This window comes from Schistocerca serialis, chromosome 6 (assembly GCF_023864345.2).
Source record: "Schistocerca serialis cubense isolate TAMUIC-IGC-003099 chromosome 6, iqSchSeri2.2, whole genome shotgun sequence".
NCBI lineage: Eukaryota > Metazoa > Arthropoda > Insecta > Orthoptera > Acrididae > Schistocerca > Schistocerca serialis.
In genome coordinates, this window is record NC_064643.1 from 63,577,739 (window position 1) to 63,596,255 (window position 18,517).

At 45.2% G+C, this 18,517-nt stretch overlaps 1 protein-coding gene across 1 annotated transcript in view; it reads left to right on the forward strand.

The window, feature by feature from the left end:
* The window catches only part of LOC126484388 (cytochrome P450 6k1-like), a 153,510-nt gene that overhangs the window by 116,281 nt on the left and 18,712 nt on the right, over positions 1-18,517 (forward strand). Inside the window, exon 6 of the mRNA XM_050107882.1 lies at positions 4,338-4,559. Within this exon, the coding sequence (XP_049963839.1) occupies positions 4,338-4,559 (222 nt within the window). The remainder of the gene's footprint in view (positions 1-4,337; positions 4,560-18,517) is intronic.

Sequence of the window (18,517 nt, forward strand, 5' to 3'; positions counted from 1 at the left end):
TGAGTCTGAATCGAAGTTCTGGAATACTGGCACTATGATGTCAGTGAGAAAGGATGTTTGTGCAGCTCCAGGCCTGTCTCATGACCTGTGTGACATGTTTTCCTGAAGCTATTATTCAATGAGAGGTCACTGCATACCGCTTCTCCAATAATTTGGATCAGTGCACTAGTGTCTTTATTTAAACAAACAGCAGGAAGTAAAAGGCCATCCAGACACACCTCATCCTGTTCAAAAGTGGCTCTGAGCACTATGGGACTTAACTTCTGAGGTCATCAGTCCCCTAGAACATAGAACTACTTAAACCTAACTAACCTAAGGACATCACACACATCCATGCCCGAGGCATGCAGACTGTAGCGCCTAGAACCGCTCGGCCACACCGGCCGGCTCCTCATCCCGCCAAGTCGACCTATTCCCCTCAGTTAAAGTCCAAACTGTATGCTGCGTAGTGGCAACCCTTGCATCTCTTCTGAAGCAAATACTTTTGCACACAGAACTCCTCCTCCGCGGTCAAGATCTCGCCCACCACACGGCACTGCCACACTCAGAAGGTTGGGCAGAGATGTCAGAAGCCCGGGCGCCGTTTCGTGTAGGACGTAAAGAGTCCGGCAGCTGGTAGTCAGCCAGCCATACGTAAGTGACAGCTTCGGACAGAGAGACGCCAAATGCACACAACTTATTCGATAATCTAACGTGAAACGGAGCGTAGAAGCTCCACTTCCCAATGCTAGAATGCTGCTTTGACATCACTGCAGTAACAGTCTGCATGACTCGAGCTGAAATGACGACAGACATGAATGCAAGAAGCACTAAAGTAGTCTACGGCCAATAAATACACTACACAGGAAACTGAAGATTTAGGGAGACACATTCGTCCTCGTATCAATGGACACATCTGCAGTGGATCAGATGCCAAAAATAAATTGCTTCAGGAACCAAGCCTCAAAATTCATCAAAAAATTTGTGTGGGGGTGGATGCTACCTACTTACTGATAGTAAGATAGCCAACCATCACACAGATATCAAACTAACGAATTTGTATGTACTAGGTGTGGTGTCACCGCCAGACACCACACTTGCTAGGTGGTAGCCTTTAAATCGGCCGCGGTCCGTTAGTATACGTCGGACCCGCGTGTCGCCACTATCAGTGATTGCAGACCGAGCGCCGCCACACGGCAGGTCTAGTCTAGAGAGACTTACTAGCACTCGCCCCAGTTGTACAGCCGACTTTGCAAGCAATGGTTCACTGTCTACATACGCTCTCATTTGCCGAGACGACAGTTTAACATAGCCTTCAGCTACGTCATTTGCTACGACCTAGCAAGGCGCCATATTCAGTTACTATTCTGAACAGATAATATTGTGAATCATGTACCGTCAAGAGCGATGTTCATCATTAATGGATTAAAGTTAGGTATCAAACTAATTATGTCCGCTTTCTGAATTCTAATTCCTTGTCATGTTCCAGACCTCACGTCAGTATAGTTCTTCCCTCCTCACGCCAGCCTGCCTGAGCTAAAACGCGTGCATTTCGGCCTCCACTAGTAACACGGTGTTGGCTCTTCTGCCAACACAACACTAGGCATGTAGCAGTAACATTTGAGATTTAAACACTCGTATACTTATTTACATATGGAATTATATCTATTAAATAGTTGCAAATACATGTTATTGGAAACAACGACATTTTTTACTTGCACATCAGATTTTAAGACGAAAAACTCAACCGCTGTCTCCAGCAGAGTGCAGCGCCATCTCCCAAAGAGCAGAGGTTTTCTTTAGAAATTCTTCCAGTCCATATGTGGCATAACAGCAAACCAGTACTTAACACTATCTTTTCTAGAAAAGATAACCTGAAGATGCCTAAATAAGGCGAAACGCGTCGTTGAAAAATAAAAAAACTAAAATTGCAACCAAGACTGTTTTTAACCAATAGAGTTTTTTTGCCAAAAACTGTGGGATCTCTGATTATATGATACCACGGGTTTTTCAGCATTCAGCCGTTAGAGTGTCACGACTGTACTCTGATTAGCCAGAACATAATGACCACTGAGCTGTCCAGGAGTTAGCAGCCTCACCTGCAGAGGAATGACGGCCATTTGGACATACACACAGTGGATGTAGCACCAGTCAGCGTGATGTCCGTGTGTAGAACAGGGAAGGCGCGCGATGAATCTGAGTTAACACCACAACATCAATGACTCTGACTTACATGGGCACGTGACCATCGGAACTGGACGTTGGCGCAGTGGCAGAGCGTTGCATGGTCTGATGAACCCCGACACCTTCTTCATCATTCCGATGGGAGGGGGTCTTCCAGGGGACCAGCCCCTTGACGCCTGTAGTGAGGGACGTAAACAAGCTGGCAACGGCTCCATTATGCTCTGGGGAACATTTACGTTGTCATCCACGGCTCCAGTGGAGTTCGTGCAAGGCACCATGACGGCCAAAGAGTATCGTAAACTGGTTGTAGACCACTAACACCCATTCATTGCGATCATGTCCCGGACAGAAGTGGCATTTTTCAACTCCATGTCACAAGGCCAGCAGTGAGATGGAGTAGTTCGAGGAACAGTGTGGCGAGTTCCATTTGATGTGTTGGCCACCTAATCCGCCAAATCCGAAACCGATCGAACACATCTGGGAGGTGACTGAACGTGTCGTCAGAGCTCATCGCCCACCCCTCCGGCAATTTACGGGAATTAGGTGACATGTACGTGAAAATGTGGTGCCACATCCCTCCAGAGACCTATCGAGGCCTCGCTGCTTCCATGCCACGATACATCGGCTCTGTTATCCGTGCCAAAGGTGAACATACCAGGTGAGCCGTGGATGGCTCATGTTATGCGTTGTATTAAACCTTGGCTGCTATTCTGTGATAGTCTCCCGCGGTTATCGCGATAAGCTGTTATCCTCTCTCTCCGTGAGTGGCAGTGGCGGTGTGTATCGATATTCGAACCTTGTACTATCTTTGTAATGTTTGGTCAAATAAATAAAGTTGTATGTTCGAGTGTAACTGACAGCCGATTATTTTGGCCCATTTCCACAATTCAAACTACCTGTCGTGTCCTGCGGGTTTAGCAGGTCGTCTCACCGGGTATTAGGTTGAAACGTCCCCTTTGGAAAATTATAAATTACTCTGCTTGTAAATCTCTTACGTTATCTGATTTTCAAACAGATGAGCAAAACTGAATGTACTCAAACATTTCTCTCTTTACTTATTCTGATCATCACTAAATTGACACACAATATTTTTTTAGTGCAACGTAATCTGACTTTCAATAATCCTTACAAAAGAATGGCCCTGACTAACAATAACCTGTATCTTCCATGAATCACTTACCTCACAAAAATCTTCGTTATCCGAACTACTGCAATACAGCGAGCGCCAATACTGCCAGCTAAATAAAAGATTCAAACTACTGAAGGCACTAACTACTGATAGGCATAGTTAGCAATTGAAATATTTTGATAGAGAACAAACACTGTATTTACCTTGATAGTTTTCAGAACTCATAATATATATATCAGTTCATGACATCCAGTCTTACAAACTTCCTTTTCTGATGGGCACACATCCAGATCGTCTGTTCTCAAAACTCCGCCATCTCCCCCCCCCCCCCCCCCCCCATGCAACACTGCTGGCGGCTCACCTCCAACTGCGCAACGCTATGCGCTGTTCCCATCCAACTGCCCACCACCACAATAGTGAATATTCCAACAATGCCAACCAGCCACAGACTGCACACAGCACAGTCAGTGATTATCATACAGAGCGCTACGTGGCGTTACCAATATAAAAACCTAAACAGCCTACTTACAAGGTAGGTGGTCAAAATGTTATGGCTGTCCAGCGTAATTCATTTATGAGTCAGAGTATAGGTTTTATTACTTACATTGATTGTAAGTACAAGAACGTGTCTGTCATAGAGGACAGTGAGTTTACTAGTAAGTTCACGGATTTTGCCAAGAATTATGGGATCTCTGATTATCTGATGCCACGTCCTTTTTGAGCACTCCGATGTTAGAGCGTCACCATATGTGTGTTCGATACTGCTGTAAGTTATGCAACGCGGTTTGAGGCTCGGCGGCTGCGAGGATGAGACCAGGAGCACTGCGCCGCGTGCTGACCGGCTGGCAGCCGACGCCTCACCTTGCCTCCTTCTCTGTCAATCATTTTACGTTTATAAGAATGTGCTGTATGCCATTCGCTGCGCGGGTTGCAACGGATGAATGTTCGAGTTGCTGCAATTACAGAAACCCCACAGGTCGTCACTACTGTAACGTAATCACTTCCCAACTCTCGCACTCGCATCACCAGAGACTCTCCTCCACAGAGCTGACGATGGACGACCTGGCGGCGGAGTCGTTCGCCTTCTTCATCGCGGGCTTCGAGACGTCGACGACGACGATGAGCTGCGCGCTGCTGGAGCTCGCCCTCAACCCCGACGTCCAGCAGCGGCTCCAGAGCGAGATCGACGCCGTGCTGGAGCGCCACGGCGGCGACGCCTCGTACGACGCCATCGCCCAGATGCCCTACCTGGACCAGGTGCTCGCTGGTGAGTCCGGGCCCAGTGCAACTGCTCGTGTCTTCAGTGCGATAATGTCTCCTGCTCTTTAATTCCCAGGCGATGTTGTACTAAGCACAATTGCAGACAGGGGCTAGTGGTGGTGGTGGCAGCAGTGGATTTATTCATCGGTGAATCGCTCATATAAGCATGTTGGACATGTCACGGTATTACTGCTCAAGAACACACAAAGTGAACATACATTAATAAGCCACAACATCGTGACCACTGTCCACTGCAAGCGACTAGGCCAATGGGCAGATTATGGATACGCAGAGCCTGTGGACGATTATCTCGAAAACGGCGAAGCTAGTTCTAATGTTCACGTGTTACTGTCGTGAGCATCTACGGAAAGTGGTAGAAGGGCTGAACCGTTAATTTACTTTCAAAGAATATACTTAAGTATTTACTTTATTTACTAGCGATTCATCAAGAACATTAACACTTTTAATCACATTACGTGAACGTGGAGGTAGTTGCCAGTGGGTAACTGATGAAAACAACTCAAATTTCTTTCAACAACTGGAAATTTTATTCCTAAAGCCTTTTCTTTGAAAAAAAAACCGATTTAAAATTATAATCAGAAAGCACCCTCTAAATATCAAGTTACAATTTATTCAGAGGCAGAAAGAACAATTTTTGAATGTATGAGCTTTCGGGCTGAGAACCCTGCTCCTCCGTTTTGACATGGCCGTAGTCACGACCGCTCACAACAACTTCAGAAAGGCTACATTGGTGCAAATCTGCAACACACCGGATTACAGTAAAAATTTTAACAACTCACACAAGCACATAAACTATGCACCCCGTAGGAGGGATGGAAATGGTACAAAACATTAACATTAAAAGATTAACTTGCCACCGAAAGTGCAACTTGATTTAAAAAAAAAACTCTTACGGTGGAAGGGTGGCAAACTTATATACTAAAATGACCATTTAAATAAAAACCCATGAAATGCAGTCTTACATAAAATATACAAGGTTGGCCAAACATACTCTACATTACACATATACCGCCTCTCAAGATGATAGGCAACATAAAAACATATTTCAGGAATTCGGCCGTTACACTTCAAGCCATAAATTCGTTAACACCGAATCCAACAAACCATGACAGAGGCAGCTATTAACGTACGGCAGACCGACAGACAGACAGCCAGACACTAACTGTCTAACAAAAGCGGACGTGACACAGACAAGCAAGCTGGGGACGAGAGACTGACCAAGGAAACATGTAGAATTTAACAAGTAAATGAAACAACACATCACGAATTACTTAACTTCTAATAAACTGCGATGTCTGGCGAAGACCTGGCGCAGCACCCCCAAAACGCTCTCCCGAACCGTCCGCTGCCAGCCGCTTCAACGGACGCAGGAAGGCGCGCCGATCTCCCGTCTCACGGCGTCGCAGCTCGCACCGGCCAGATCGATGTCGTGGGTTGACTCCTGTTGCTCTCGTGTGCGCCGCGAAGCCACTACACCTCGATATACGGCGCGGCCCACTGGACTGACGTGGCGACCTCACATGCGCCGACGCCCAAGACGGACAAGTCAACTTGTGTCTCAGTACGTGACCGTCCAACCGATCGATCCAAACGCCAATGACCATTGCCTGAACAAACTCGAGCAGACAGGCGGCCTAACACATACTAACACTCCAGACGACAGAGAGACACTGACTGCCCCACACTGACCCGGCTGACCAACTGACCGACTGGCGAGCTCATAGCGCCCCTTAAATGCACGTGAACAGGCAACCTTTCCCCTTTCCCACCAGAGGGAGACACCACAGCTGCGATTGCCACAGCGGCGCCACCGCCAGAAACGGAGGGCCACTGCTTCACACTACGCGCTGTAGAGAGCTCTTCAAAACAGCAATTCTTGCCACGGCTCAAGGGCAGTGAAGTTGTCACTGGGCGCTAAGTGGTTGGACGTCCACGACTCTTCACAGAACGTGGGGTTTGTTGTCTGCTGCGTAGAGTAGTGCCACCTCTGGCGAGAGATCACCGTGCTGGCGGACGCACGTGTGTTTCTGAGCACACCATTCAGTGCAGACTGAACAACGTGCTCCACACCAGACCGCCTCCGTGTGTTCACATGGCACCTGTGGTAGTAATCGAAGACACCAGGCCAGCTGCCGGACCGCTTGCATCCCGTCATGCTTGATGTCTTCCCTGACGGCAATGTCATCCTGCAGTAGTGTAATTGTCCGTGTCTTGAAGCCGGAATCGTGCTACATTAGTTCGAGGAGCGTGGCAGTGAAGTCACGTTCATGTCTTGGCAACCAAAATCGCCTGACGTGAATCTGCCATTTTGGTCGCTATCGAGCGCAATCACCGCGTACACAAATCAGAATCCGGTTATTTACGGAAATTACGTGACTTGCGGGTAGGCACCTCGTGCCAAATTTCTCCACAAACCTACCAACGAACTGTAGAATCGATGGTACACAGTATCGGTTATACACTTCGTTACAAAGAAGCTATTAAGCAGGAGGTTGTAATTTTTTGGCTCGTCAGTGTAATTCAACATCTAGGCATTACACACTTACAGGTCTAGTTTGACAAGTATGGCACAAGTAGTCGGCCATGGAATAACAGCAGGAACTGGCCCTGCATTTGCCTGAAGTGATTTAAGGAGACCACGGAAAACTTAAGTCAGAATGGCTGCGTGGCGGAGTGAAGCCTCCATTCTCTACGACAACGGGAGGCCGTCTGACAACAACGCAACCTCATTCTGTTTATTCCTAGTGTGCAATACTGTTTTGCGTATAAGTTATTTAATAATGAAAAAATCCAGTGATATACTGCCCATTCGATTCTCACTGCCAGTCTCTTCACACAATAGACACACTACATAAACTTTATTTCGTAATGTAATTCAACACGCACTATCAGTTGACATCACGAACATAGCGACAGTGATTGGTTGCCATTTTGTGCGCCGCAACTTCCCATCTACTTGCCTGAAATATTTAATCAGGATCTTCCCATAGTGAGTGAGATCTTGAGCTCAGAAAGAGGATAAAATTTTAGTATGATAGATTCCAGAGCTTTAGCGATCAGGTTTTCCAGAAAAGAAAAAAGAAATATCGTTGTACGGAAGTGTTGTGCGAAGAGAAAGAGAGATTTTACTATTATTGATTATATGCACTACATTTAAAAAAATCTTTTCTTTTATCTAAGTAATCCTTCCCTGTATACAATGCACTGTTTAACGGGTACTTTTTAGCTGTACATTTTAAGTAGTTTGTTTTACTCGTCTGCTTAACTTCCCTGGAAAGTTATTCCACAATTTTATTCCTTAGCAGAAAAGGATGCGTTGTGTTTTATGTTCAATCTTCTTCGCAAACGTCAGTTCATCCTGTACGTTGATCCAAGAACGTGGAAAATGCGTTCGTGCAGTAATTACCGACGTAATATTTGACGGGAATAACTGATAAATGTACTCCTATGTTGTATATAATATTCCCAATATTTTCAACAGATTTTTACGAGCCTTGCATATCAATTTATGGTCGTTTTCTGTCGTTTCATATTTGTTTCCCAGGAAAGAACTCTGTAGCTAATAATCGATTTTAGATATGAAAAATATGTAACTCAAAGACTCTGGTTGTTGCACACTGACAAGACTACTCGAAGGTCACAAAATGCTGGTGACATTCTGCTTGCAAGTATGTTTCTATGTTCAGCTGAGAATCAATATTCATTTCTAGGAATTTCTCAGTGCCACAGAACACATCAGCAAGGGCTTTAACTCCACCATGTCGACGGAAGCGGTTTTCTTGGACCTGCAAAACACTTGCGACAGGATTTGGCAGGACAATCTCGTGCACAAAATGCTGATAAAGACGACCATCCCGGATATCTGTGTTAAGATCAGGGATGATTTCCTCCAAGACAGCTCCTTCCTGGTTACTCGTCAAAGAAAACGCTCCAGCATATGACACATGCTCATGTGCTGCCTCCCATCCTCTTTAACACTTACGTTAGCAATAAGCCAGTCAGCCCACACTGCCACCTGGCGCAGTACGCCAACGCCATTGTGCTCTATACGACCAGCCGCAACACCGATCGTCTCGTTCCTCGTCTGCATGGGCAGGTGGACGCAACAGTCACCCAGTCTCGTTCAACAAGATTGTCCTCAATGCCGCCAAAACTACGGTGCAGTACTTCACCAAACGGCACCCTATCCTCCGCCACAACATCTCTATCGGAGGCATCCGGATCCCATTCTCCCAAGATACCAAACATCTAGGAGTCTGGATGGATAACAAACTGCTCGTCCACCGACATGCGGAGTACGTCACCCAAAAGGAACTGAAGCTAATAAAAGCATTGTAGTCACTCTTCAACAGCAGGGATCTGGACTGGGATACCAACCGACGAATGTACTGTATGGGTTTCCACCCTTCCCTCCCCTGTGGTTCCACAGTGTGGGCCACGACTAGAGCCTCCGGGATGTAGACCCTCCAGCGCCTTCAACATAAGGTACCTCCACTCACGATGATTGTTACCTTGCATGAGGAGCTAAACATGGTCACTCTAAGGACGACCATTCGAGAGAAGATGTGGCGTCTGAAGGACAAAGTGGATTCCTTGCGTGACAGTCAGTGGCACCAAGACTCCCCAGCACTGGCACCGCCACCTTGTTCCTCTTACCATCCTCGATGACTCGGATTCAGACCTTGGCTAACGATAACCCTGGTACAGCCACTTATGATGTTATAATTTTGATACAGCCACTCATTCTGTGCAATCCTTGTAACGGTCATCACTAGAACTATCGATGTAGTTGTGTCCCATTGCCACACGTTCAACATGCAATGCAATGATGTCATTAAACTGATGTCATTGTAATGTAGGAAGATCTTACTTCTCCACCAAGACAGTTAGGCCGCTTCAAGCGGCGAAGCTGTAGCGCAACTTACCAAAAAAAAAAAAAACACTTGCAACGACGTGGTTACTACACTCATGCTCCTAAATTAAGTATAATTGCAGAATGTGGTGCAACACAACGTGGCACTACACAAAACTGGCGCTAATAGCACAGGCACAAAGGGATCACACACGACACAGATATGTAAGTCCACTGTATTGGAGATAAGTTGAGAAAACCGTCCCGAAAAGCATGTGCTACAAAATGCCACTGTTTCCTGCGCATGTACCCCGACATCAATATTGGAAATGATCACCATGCACGCGTACACAGGCCGCACAACGGGTTGGTATACTCTGGATCAGGTGGTCGAGCAGCTGCTGGGGTAGAGCTTCCCATTCTTGCACCAGTGCCTGTCGGAGCTCCTGAAGTGTCGTAGGGGTGTGAAGACGTGCAGCGATACGTCAACCGAGAGCGTCCCGGACGTGTTCGATGGGGTTTATGTCTGGAGAACAGGCAGGCCACTCCATACGAGGTCCTCCTCCACGATGGCAGCTCGGTGGGGCCGTGCGTTGTCATCCATCAGGAGGAAGGTGGGACCCACTGCACCCATCAAAAGGCGGACATACTGGTGCATAATTACGTCCGATACAGCTGACCTGTTACAGTTCCTCTATCAAGGGGTGTACGTGCACCAATCATAACCCCACCCCACACCATCAGACCACGAGCTCCATACAGATCCCTTTCAAGGACAGTAGGGTGAATTGTTACTTTTGCACCATACAGACATCGTGTCTAAATCATGATGTAATTTGTTTTGATCTTCTAATGATTTATTACAAGGTATAGAGTGAACGACAGTATCATCAGTAGTCAGTTGAGATGACTGCTCACATTTGTCTCCCACAACGTCTATACAGAACAGGAACAGCACATTACGATGCTAGGGGAAAATCCAGGTATGACCTCTGTCTCATCCAATGACTTCCGGAAATCATGAATCAAGTGGCTCAATTGAGGCGGTACTCCGTAGGCACGCAATTTGTTTAGAAGCCGCTTATGAGAAATGGTGTAAAAAGTATTCAGGAAATCTAGAAACGTGTTAATAATGTGTCATCTGTTTGACAACAACGATATTTTTTTGAATACGTGTTGGTAGATCATGCAGGAAACAGTTATTGTCTTAGAAAGGAGAACTGACCTTTCACTAACAAGGTGATTGACTTGCACTGAGGAAAATGTTTTTAGGGAGGAGAAACGAGCATTGATGGTTGTGAGTGTTATCATAAGGGTCCATTAGATAATATCTATAAAGGTCGGTGTTGGGGCAGGTGATGAAAACACAGAAAGGGAAAAGGGTTATGGTATGGAGCCAGGACGGTAGTATGAAGAGGGCAAGGGTAGCTAAATATGGGGAGGGAAAAGGGAAGGGGGATCCCAGATGTAGGATGGGATACTTGGTGAAGAGTTATAGTTAGTTGAAGAGTTATAGTTAAGAGGGTGCATAAATATTGAGGCGAATTTCGTCATCTTGGAGAGGGAGTCGGTAAAAATTTGGTTAGGAAAGGATATTGAATGTGTGCAGGTGCAAGGTTGGTGGACTGTGTCCGGTAGAGGCACAGCACTGTCCCAGGATTGGATGCTGGGGAGGAGAACAATACAATTACTGAAATACTGTTTGTGAATGGTGTAATATGTATGGAGATGTTTGGTGTGTGTGTGGCAGAGTCTGTAATTTGATGAGACGGAAAGGAACTATAAGGGGGATGATATACTGACGCAGAAAATCAGGTGTTGAAGTATATTGAGGGCTGACAGAACGGATAACCATGTAATAATGGCATAGAGACAATAGGTCTGATCAAGTTTTTATAGGCGTGGAGCATAGTGCAGAAGCACAGCCCCATAGTTTGGCCAGTTAGTGGTTTCACTCTGTCAGATGATTAGTCTGAGGGGCGTCCACGCTGCGTAGAAGTTGGGTGTTACTTGCAGATATTTTATTTTGTTGGCTGATTGTATAGGATAACCCTATATACACCAAAGTCCTGGGGGCATCAGCTGCGGTGGTTCATCCTAAAATTGCTGCCGAGAGTTTGGCTTAATCAAACTAAGATGCAGAGAGAAGAGTGTTGAGATTTCTGTAGTTCAGGATAAAGAGTAACTAAAACAGCGCTACGAATGTACTGAAGGAGATGGACAGATGGAGGTACTTTAGGCATATCGGCAGTGCAGGAGATATACATGCAGGAGATACACATGCAGCTGGAGAAAAGATACAGAGATTGGTATAGTTAATAGCAACAAAAAATGAACAACTAGATATGGTGGAACCAAGAAGATGGACATGGTTAACTATAAGTGCGTACATCAGGAATTCAGAGACCATAGTCAGCTGTATGTAGATCAAGGGGTACGAAAATTACGGATTTTCTTTTGTTAAACCGATGGGATACAAGATGTGTGAATACAGAAGTTATTCATCAAGGGAGGTGTTGGGACAAAAGCCACAATGGTTAACAGGAGAAGCTAGGTGCAGGTTCAAGTATTTATTAATGTATTAGGAGAGGATGGATTTGAAGACCTCGCTAAATACTGAGATAAAGCTGATGGGTCGACAGGAGGAAGTATCACTGGATGGTTAGTTTAGTTTGAGGAAAAGTAAGCTTTTGGAGGTATTCCACATCTCAGGATGGAAATCATCTTATGATAAAGAGTTGCAAAGGATACTAGGTATGAATGGGAACAAGCTGTTAGGTGTCTGTAGATAATTTTCATTATAATACTTGTTTTCTGTCATGTACTGAGATGAGTGAGTTCAGCTTTTTCTGTGGTACATTGACCAAGTAGTAAGAGCTGGGATCAAGTGGTGGGACAGTGGAATCTGTATGTTCATGGATTGTAGGGAAAGGGAGTTGCCAACGTCAGGGTCATCAGAAATTGTGAGGATGTCGATGAGATAGGATGCCAAGTGATCAGTATTGGTCATCTCATCAGGTGGGAGTTGTTTATTGTGGAGGATTAGCTGAAGAAAAATCGGTTTTCTGCCTGTGTGTGAGAGAGTGGAAAGCTTTCCAAAACTTGGAAAAGTCAATGGGAAGTGTGCAGAATTTGGTGCCAAACCTGCCATTTTAGCATTTAGTAAGTTTCTGGGATTTCAATATAATTTCTGGTCATATGTGAGTGTATTCCAGTTCCGAATCTGCAGGAATGATTGGTGTAAATGACAGGACTCACTATGTATTAGAAGTACATCTTGTGTAGGGGCGCTGGGCTGGTTAGGATAAATGGACTTGGTAAGATGTGGGTGTATATGTAGTCAAGGAAAGCCCAATGAAGCACGTATTCTGCTTGAGGGACATCATCATGATACTGACAAGTTTGTGAATCGCATCTAATATGAGTGCCTATCGATACCCAATACGCATTCCATTTGGTGCAGGGACATAGTATACAAGGGTGAGGTAGTGAGTGGGAATGGTGAGAAGTAGAGGTAGTCGCTTCCAGTCTGATCCAGGACTCTTGCGGTGATACATCAAACAAGGTTAAGAGATGCTAGGATTATGTCCATAATTATATTACGTTTAGGATGGGTGCTGTGGGAATGGGCCATTTAACCTTGTAAGGACTCAGCGAACATGGGCACCACTGGAGTTTTGAGTGGGACCTACTATCGACGTTTAGCTCAATGGGAATTTTACAGGTGGAAAACATACAGTCTGCTGGGTTAGGAAATCGTAGGGGACAGGGTCTATTTTATGTGAAAGCAAAGGTGAAGTTTACGGCGTTTCAAGTAGAGGCTAAAGATAAGGTGTGCAGTGGCAGTATCACACGTGTGTTGTGGTCAATTGGGAGGTTCCTCTGGTGGCCGATTGCTACTCCATCTCTGGCAATGGGAAGCAGATTATCTGTACAGCTTAGAATAGAGGGGGAAGCTTGAATAGTGTGACAGGTTTGGAGGAAGGACTCATTTAAAGTGGAGGTATGGGTATTGTGTTGAGGCATAATATGCATAAATAATGGTTTATTTGTTGAAAGATAACATATGTCTTTTAATAGGACATTGTATTGCTATCGCACCATGATGAGATTTTGGAATTAGTTTGTGTGGGTGAGGACTAGAGAGGACCAGTGTCAAAGCGACCAAAGACGAAGTAAAGTTGGTTATGGGAACAATTAACTTGGTAGTGTAGGTGGAATATGGCACAGAAAGCTAGGAGGATTTGTTAGACAGTGTTTACTCGTTGGAAAGGATGTATATGTTGGAATATGATCATCATGAATCTTATAACAACACAGCTGTACCAGGTTGGTAGATGGAGGTTGTTGCTAGATTATCAACTGGTCAACCTGGCACAATGAGTTCTCTTGTGATAAATAGAGTCTTTGCTTTGCATTTGGCGCAATAGATGGGATTGGAGCTGTTGTAGGTGTTGCGGATGGGAGGGGAAGTAATCAGCTGTGAGGTGATCATTATAGTGGAGACACTTTTGGCAGAAGTAATACAAGGGGTGAGATGGAAATGTTGATCTGTGTGGTGTCAGTGATATACCATGGCTCCCTTGTTGAATAAATGGTATAGCGTGGAGGCAGAGTCGAGAGATATACAATGTGATTAGTGGGGATGAGATCGCTGTTGATGTGGAGGGGATTTCGAATTTCTACATTGAGGTGGAGGCAAAATTCCACTTACTAATCTGTGATCTCGGGGTCGAACTTCATGTCCACAGCAGGGAGGGTGGGAGAATGGTGGGGAGGGTGGGGTTGTCTGGTCCAAGTGCTAGTGGCTAAAAGGTGATGAAGTGGCTTTGGGGACGAAGCTAATGCAAGGGATTCTGAAGAGGAGTTGTTTATGGAAGTTGGGTTTTGGGCTATTACTAGGACTGAGTTTTTCCTACAGCTTTTTTGTTGTATTTTGGATGGTTGAGAAGTATTTTGTAAGTTTTAAGGCTTTAGAAATTTTGTGTCTGTATATGAGAGGGCAAAGATGTTAATGACAGTTGAGGATGTTGTACAGAGAAAAGTTCTGTTCATGTACACATTTTGTCTGAGTTTGAGATTGTTTGGATACAGAATTGACAGGAGTTTCAGTGTTTTGATGTTTTGGTGGTTTCATATTCACTACTGGATGGAAATATGGTTGTGGGTTGGGAGGTTGTTGAAAATGACGTTGATGGGGGAAGGGAGTGGTTGGTGCTAATCCTTCAGCGTGGCATGTCTGGATCATGACGCTGTAGCTTGTTGATGGGATGCTTGGGACAACAGCATTTCTACTATTGCTTGGACTTGTGATTCTTGATGCAATGGTTGATTGTGTGGTTGGTGATCGATGGAAAAAAGAAAACTGGCAGGACGATGTTGGAAGGGGGAGATACATATTAATTGTTGTTCTGGCTGGAGAGGGAATTTTAGGCTGTGTGGAAGTAATAAGTGCTACCGACAAAGGATATCGAATTGATTCCATATATCTAGACTTCCAGACGGATTTTGAAACTGTCCCTCACAAGCCACTTATAATCAAGTTCCATGGCTCTTGAGTATCGTCTCAGCTGTGCGAGTGGATTCGGGATTCCCTTTTGGAAAGATAAACAGTTCGTGGTAAGTAACAGAAAGTCATCGTGTAAAGCAGATATGATACCTGGCGTTCCTCAAGGAAGTGATACAGGCCTTCTGCAGCTCCTGATTTATACAGGGTGAGTCAGGAGGAAACGTACGTGTTTTGACGGGTGATAGCATTAGTGATTCTGAACAAAAAACTTGATGTCGATATATGACCTATTCCGAATTGTTTCCGAGATACAACACTTTTAATGTACATTTCTATTTATTTTTTGTATTATTCATTACATTGTTTACAACGTACCACATTAACATACAGAGGAAGGTGAGACGAACATTTTGATACAGGATGCTTGTGGTCTATCAAATCGTAAAACTACATCAAACTGGCCTACAAAAAGCAGCTAAGTTATAGCTCACGCGCGTCGCGCGAGGTTTTCAATATTCTCGCGACCTCTCCGAATAAACTGTTAGTGCCAGACAAAAAAAAGGACATTTTTGTAGCAAATTAAATTTAGTTTAATTGTGTACTGAGACACCTTTTCGTTGGAGTGTGCGGATTTCGAGCTATTAAGGAAGAACGCACAAAGGTGATATTAAACGTGTTCTATCTCGGAAACCATTCGCAATAGGGCATATGTCCACATGAAGTTTTTTGTTCAGAATCACTAATACTATCACATCTCAAAGCATGTATCTTTCCTCCTGACTCACCCTGTATAAACGGTTATGAGGCACTCTGAGCAATCTTAGACTGCTCGCAAACGATGCTGTCATTTACTATCTGTAAGCTTATTAGTCCGTCGCTGATATAGAAGGCTGCAAACAGTCTTTCCTCTCCGTCTGGGCAAGCTGTGCAGTGACTAGAATACATGTAAAGCTTACTGGGACAGGGTAAATTCTAGCTACAATGAAGTCGATAATTCGATCGAAATATTGTCATTTTAATTTGATATTCCCCGCAACTGACAAAATTTACAAAAAAAAATGTGAATCTCTTTGTCCACCCACACACTCCTGAGAATGGCACATTAACAATTTGCAATTACGCGCCCCTATTACCGGCAGCTGCGTTGATAAATACTCGGCACCTCGCAAGTATAACTTCAGATCGAGAATATTAGGTAAGTTGTTGGAAGTGGTTAGGCGTTGTGTGCTGAGAAGCGAGATTTTCACCAAAGAGCTCTAACCGCAGAACTCTGCACGGAACACGCGATGGTGCAATACTGCGATACAGACCGTATATCTCCCTTCCAAGACGATGGCCTAGACGCCGTTTCCAAGTACCGCTCGATGTCTGAAGGCGAAGTCCTCCACAATTCTCTCGTCTCCCATGCGTACGAAAACGCCGCGGAAGAATACTCAGTTTCGGCAAATTTCGAACGCTCTATCATCGCCGAAATCCCTCCACTGAGATCTACCCAATGATCGAGTAGGTCATAACGCCCCTAGGCAAATGAAATTCCCGTCTTCGCCACGTGTTGCCCAGCCCAGGTGGCTCCGGATGCCGGGCTACCCGCAAAAGCGCCGTATTGTCCCGCGTTTCCGGTGACCGCTACCTGCTGCCCACGGCGGTCCGGCGAGCTACGGCCATGTGCAGACTTTACATTGCACAATCCTCAACTTCCGATACTTTGCACAAAAGCTTTAAGTTAGTGGCTCAATCATGCAGACATGCAGGGAATACTGCTCGAGAGTGCCTCATATTTATCATAATTGAATAGAGCCATGATGTGATTCCCTGGCCAGTCCCTTTACTATTAATACTAATGTTGGTAGGCTACCGTGAAAGTGCCCATGTCTTGGCACCTTACACATCTAGTAAAGACATCGATAGATAAAAACCAATTGCATAACGATTTAGGTGAGGAACCTGTATGGTGTGAAAAGCGGCATTTGACCCTAAAAAATTAAAACAGTACTATAAGTAATGGGTTAAATTTCGGCTACATGATATATCACTCAAATCAAAACGCTGTCAATTCAACTAAATACCTAGGAGCTTAACTTGCTAGCAACTTAAATTGAAACGATCATCTAGATACTGCTGTGGGGAGGGCAAACCAAAGACTACGTTTTATTGACTGAAAAATGTAACAGGTCTGCTAAAGAGACTGCCTACATTACGCTTGTCCTTCCTCTGCTAGAGTCCTGTTGTGCTGTATGGGATCCTTACCAGATTTGTTGACAAAGGATATCCGAAAAGTTCAAAGAAGGGTAGTTTGTTTTGTATTATCACGAAACAGGGCAGAGAGTGTCACGGATATAATATTCGAGTGGTGTTGGCTATTGTTAAAAGAAAGACGTTTTTCATTTGAGAGAGATCTTTTCACGAAATTTCAGTCTCCAGCGTTCTCCAAATGCGGAAATATTTTGTTGTCACCTATATGCATAGGGAGAAATGAATATTGTAATAAAATAAGAGAAACAGAGTTCGCAAGGAAAGATTTAAGTGTTCGCTTTTCCCCCTTGCTGTTGGAGAGTGGAACGGCAGAGAGACAGTGTGAAAGTGATTCGATGAACCCTCTGCCAGGCACTCAGTTGTGAACTGCAGAGTAGTCATGTAGATGTAGATGCAGATATAGTGGATGATGATAAGTGGCGATTAGCAGTGCAGACAGTCGCCAAAGTGGTGATGACAGCGACCGCGAGGGGCTGTAGTGGAGCCGTGGGTGATGGGCAGCTGGAGTGCAACATGGCCTCAGCTCACAGCCAACATGGATAGGCACCCGGAGTAGCCTCGACACAGTGTGTGTGTGTGTGTGTGTGTGTGTGTGTGTGTGTGTGACCTGCTGTGGGATTGCAACAGACGGATGCCAACACGTGACGTCCACGTTGCGTAGTCAGTGCCCAGCACAGCAGACCTCTCATGGCAGGTAAGGCGCCAGTTTGTTGGAAGGTAGGGAGTCCTCACACACTGCTCTGACACAGCTTATGACTTCTACAGTTCGCAAGGTGCAAATTTCTCTCACAATTTACGCGATCGTGTCAAGAAGATCCAGACTCAGTCTGCAGCGACAAGTCGAGGCGTTGTCTACTAACGGCTTCAAGCTGGAGGCCAGAGGCCAGCTGACGCGCCGTTACGGTCCAGTGTCGCTTCTCGCTGTTCCCAGTCCCTTCCCCCCTCCCCCCCCCCTCTCTCTCTCTCTCTCTCTCTCTCTCTCTCTCTCTCTCTCTCTCTCCCTCCCTCTATCTCTCCCTCCCTCTATCTCTCCCTCCCTCTATCTCTCCCTCCCTCCCTCTATCTCTCCCTCCCCCTTCCCCCCCCTCACCCTCTCTTTTGGTAATGTCAACCATATTGATCCTTTCTCAACAACAGAAGGGCATTGCTCCTGTTATGTACAGACGGTAGCAGAGCCAGGATGGGGAAGGTGTAGGCACATGTATTTCGTCCATGCCTTGTTGTCACAAATTTATTATTTAACAATAATTGGTTATACATCCAAGTTTATACAATTAACAGTTTAAAAGGAAATTATAGCAATAAAAAAAATGTTTTTAAACATTCTCTA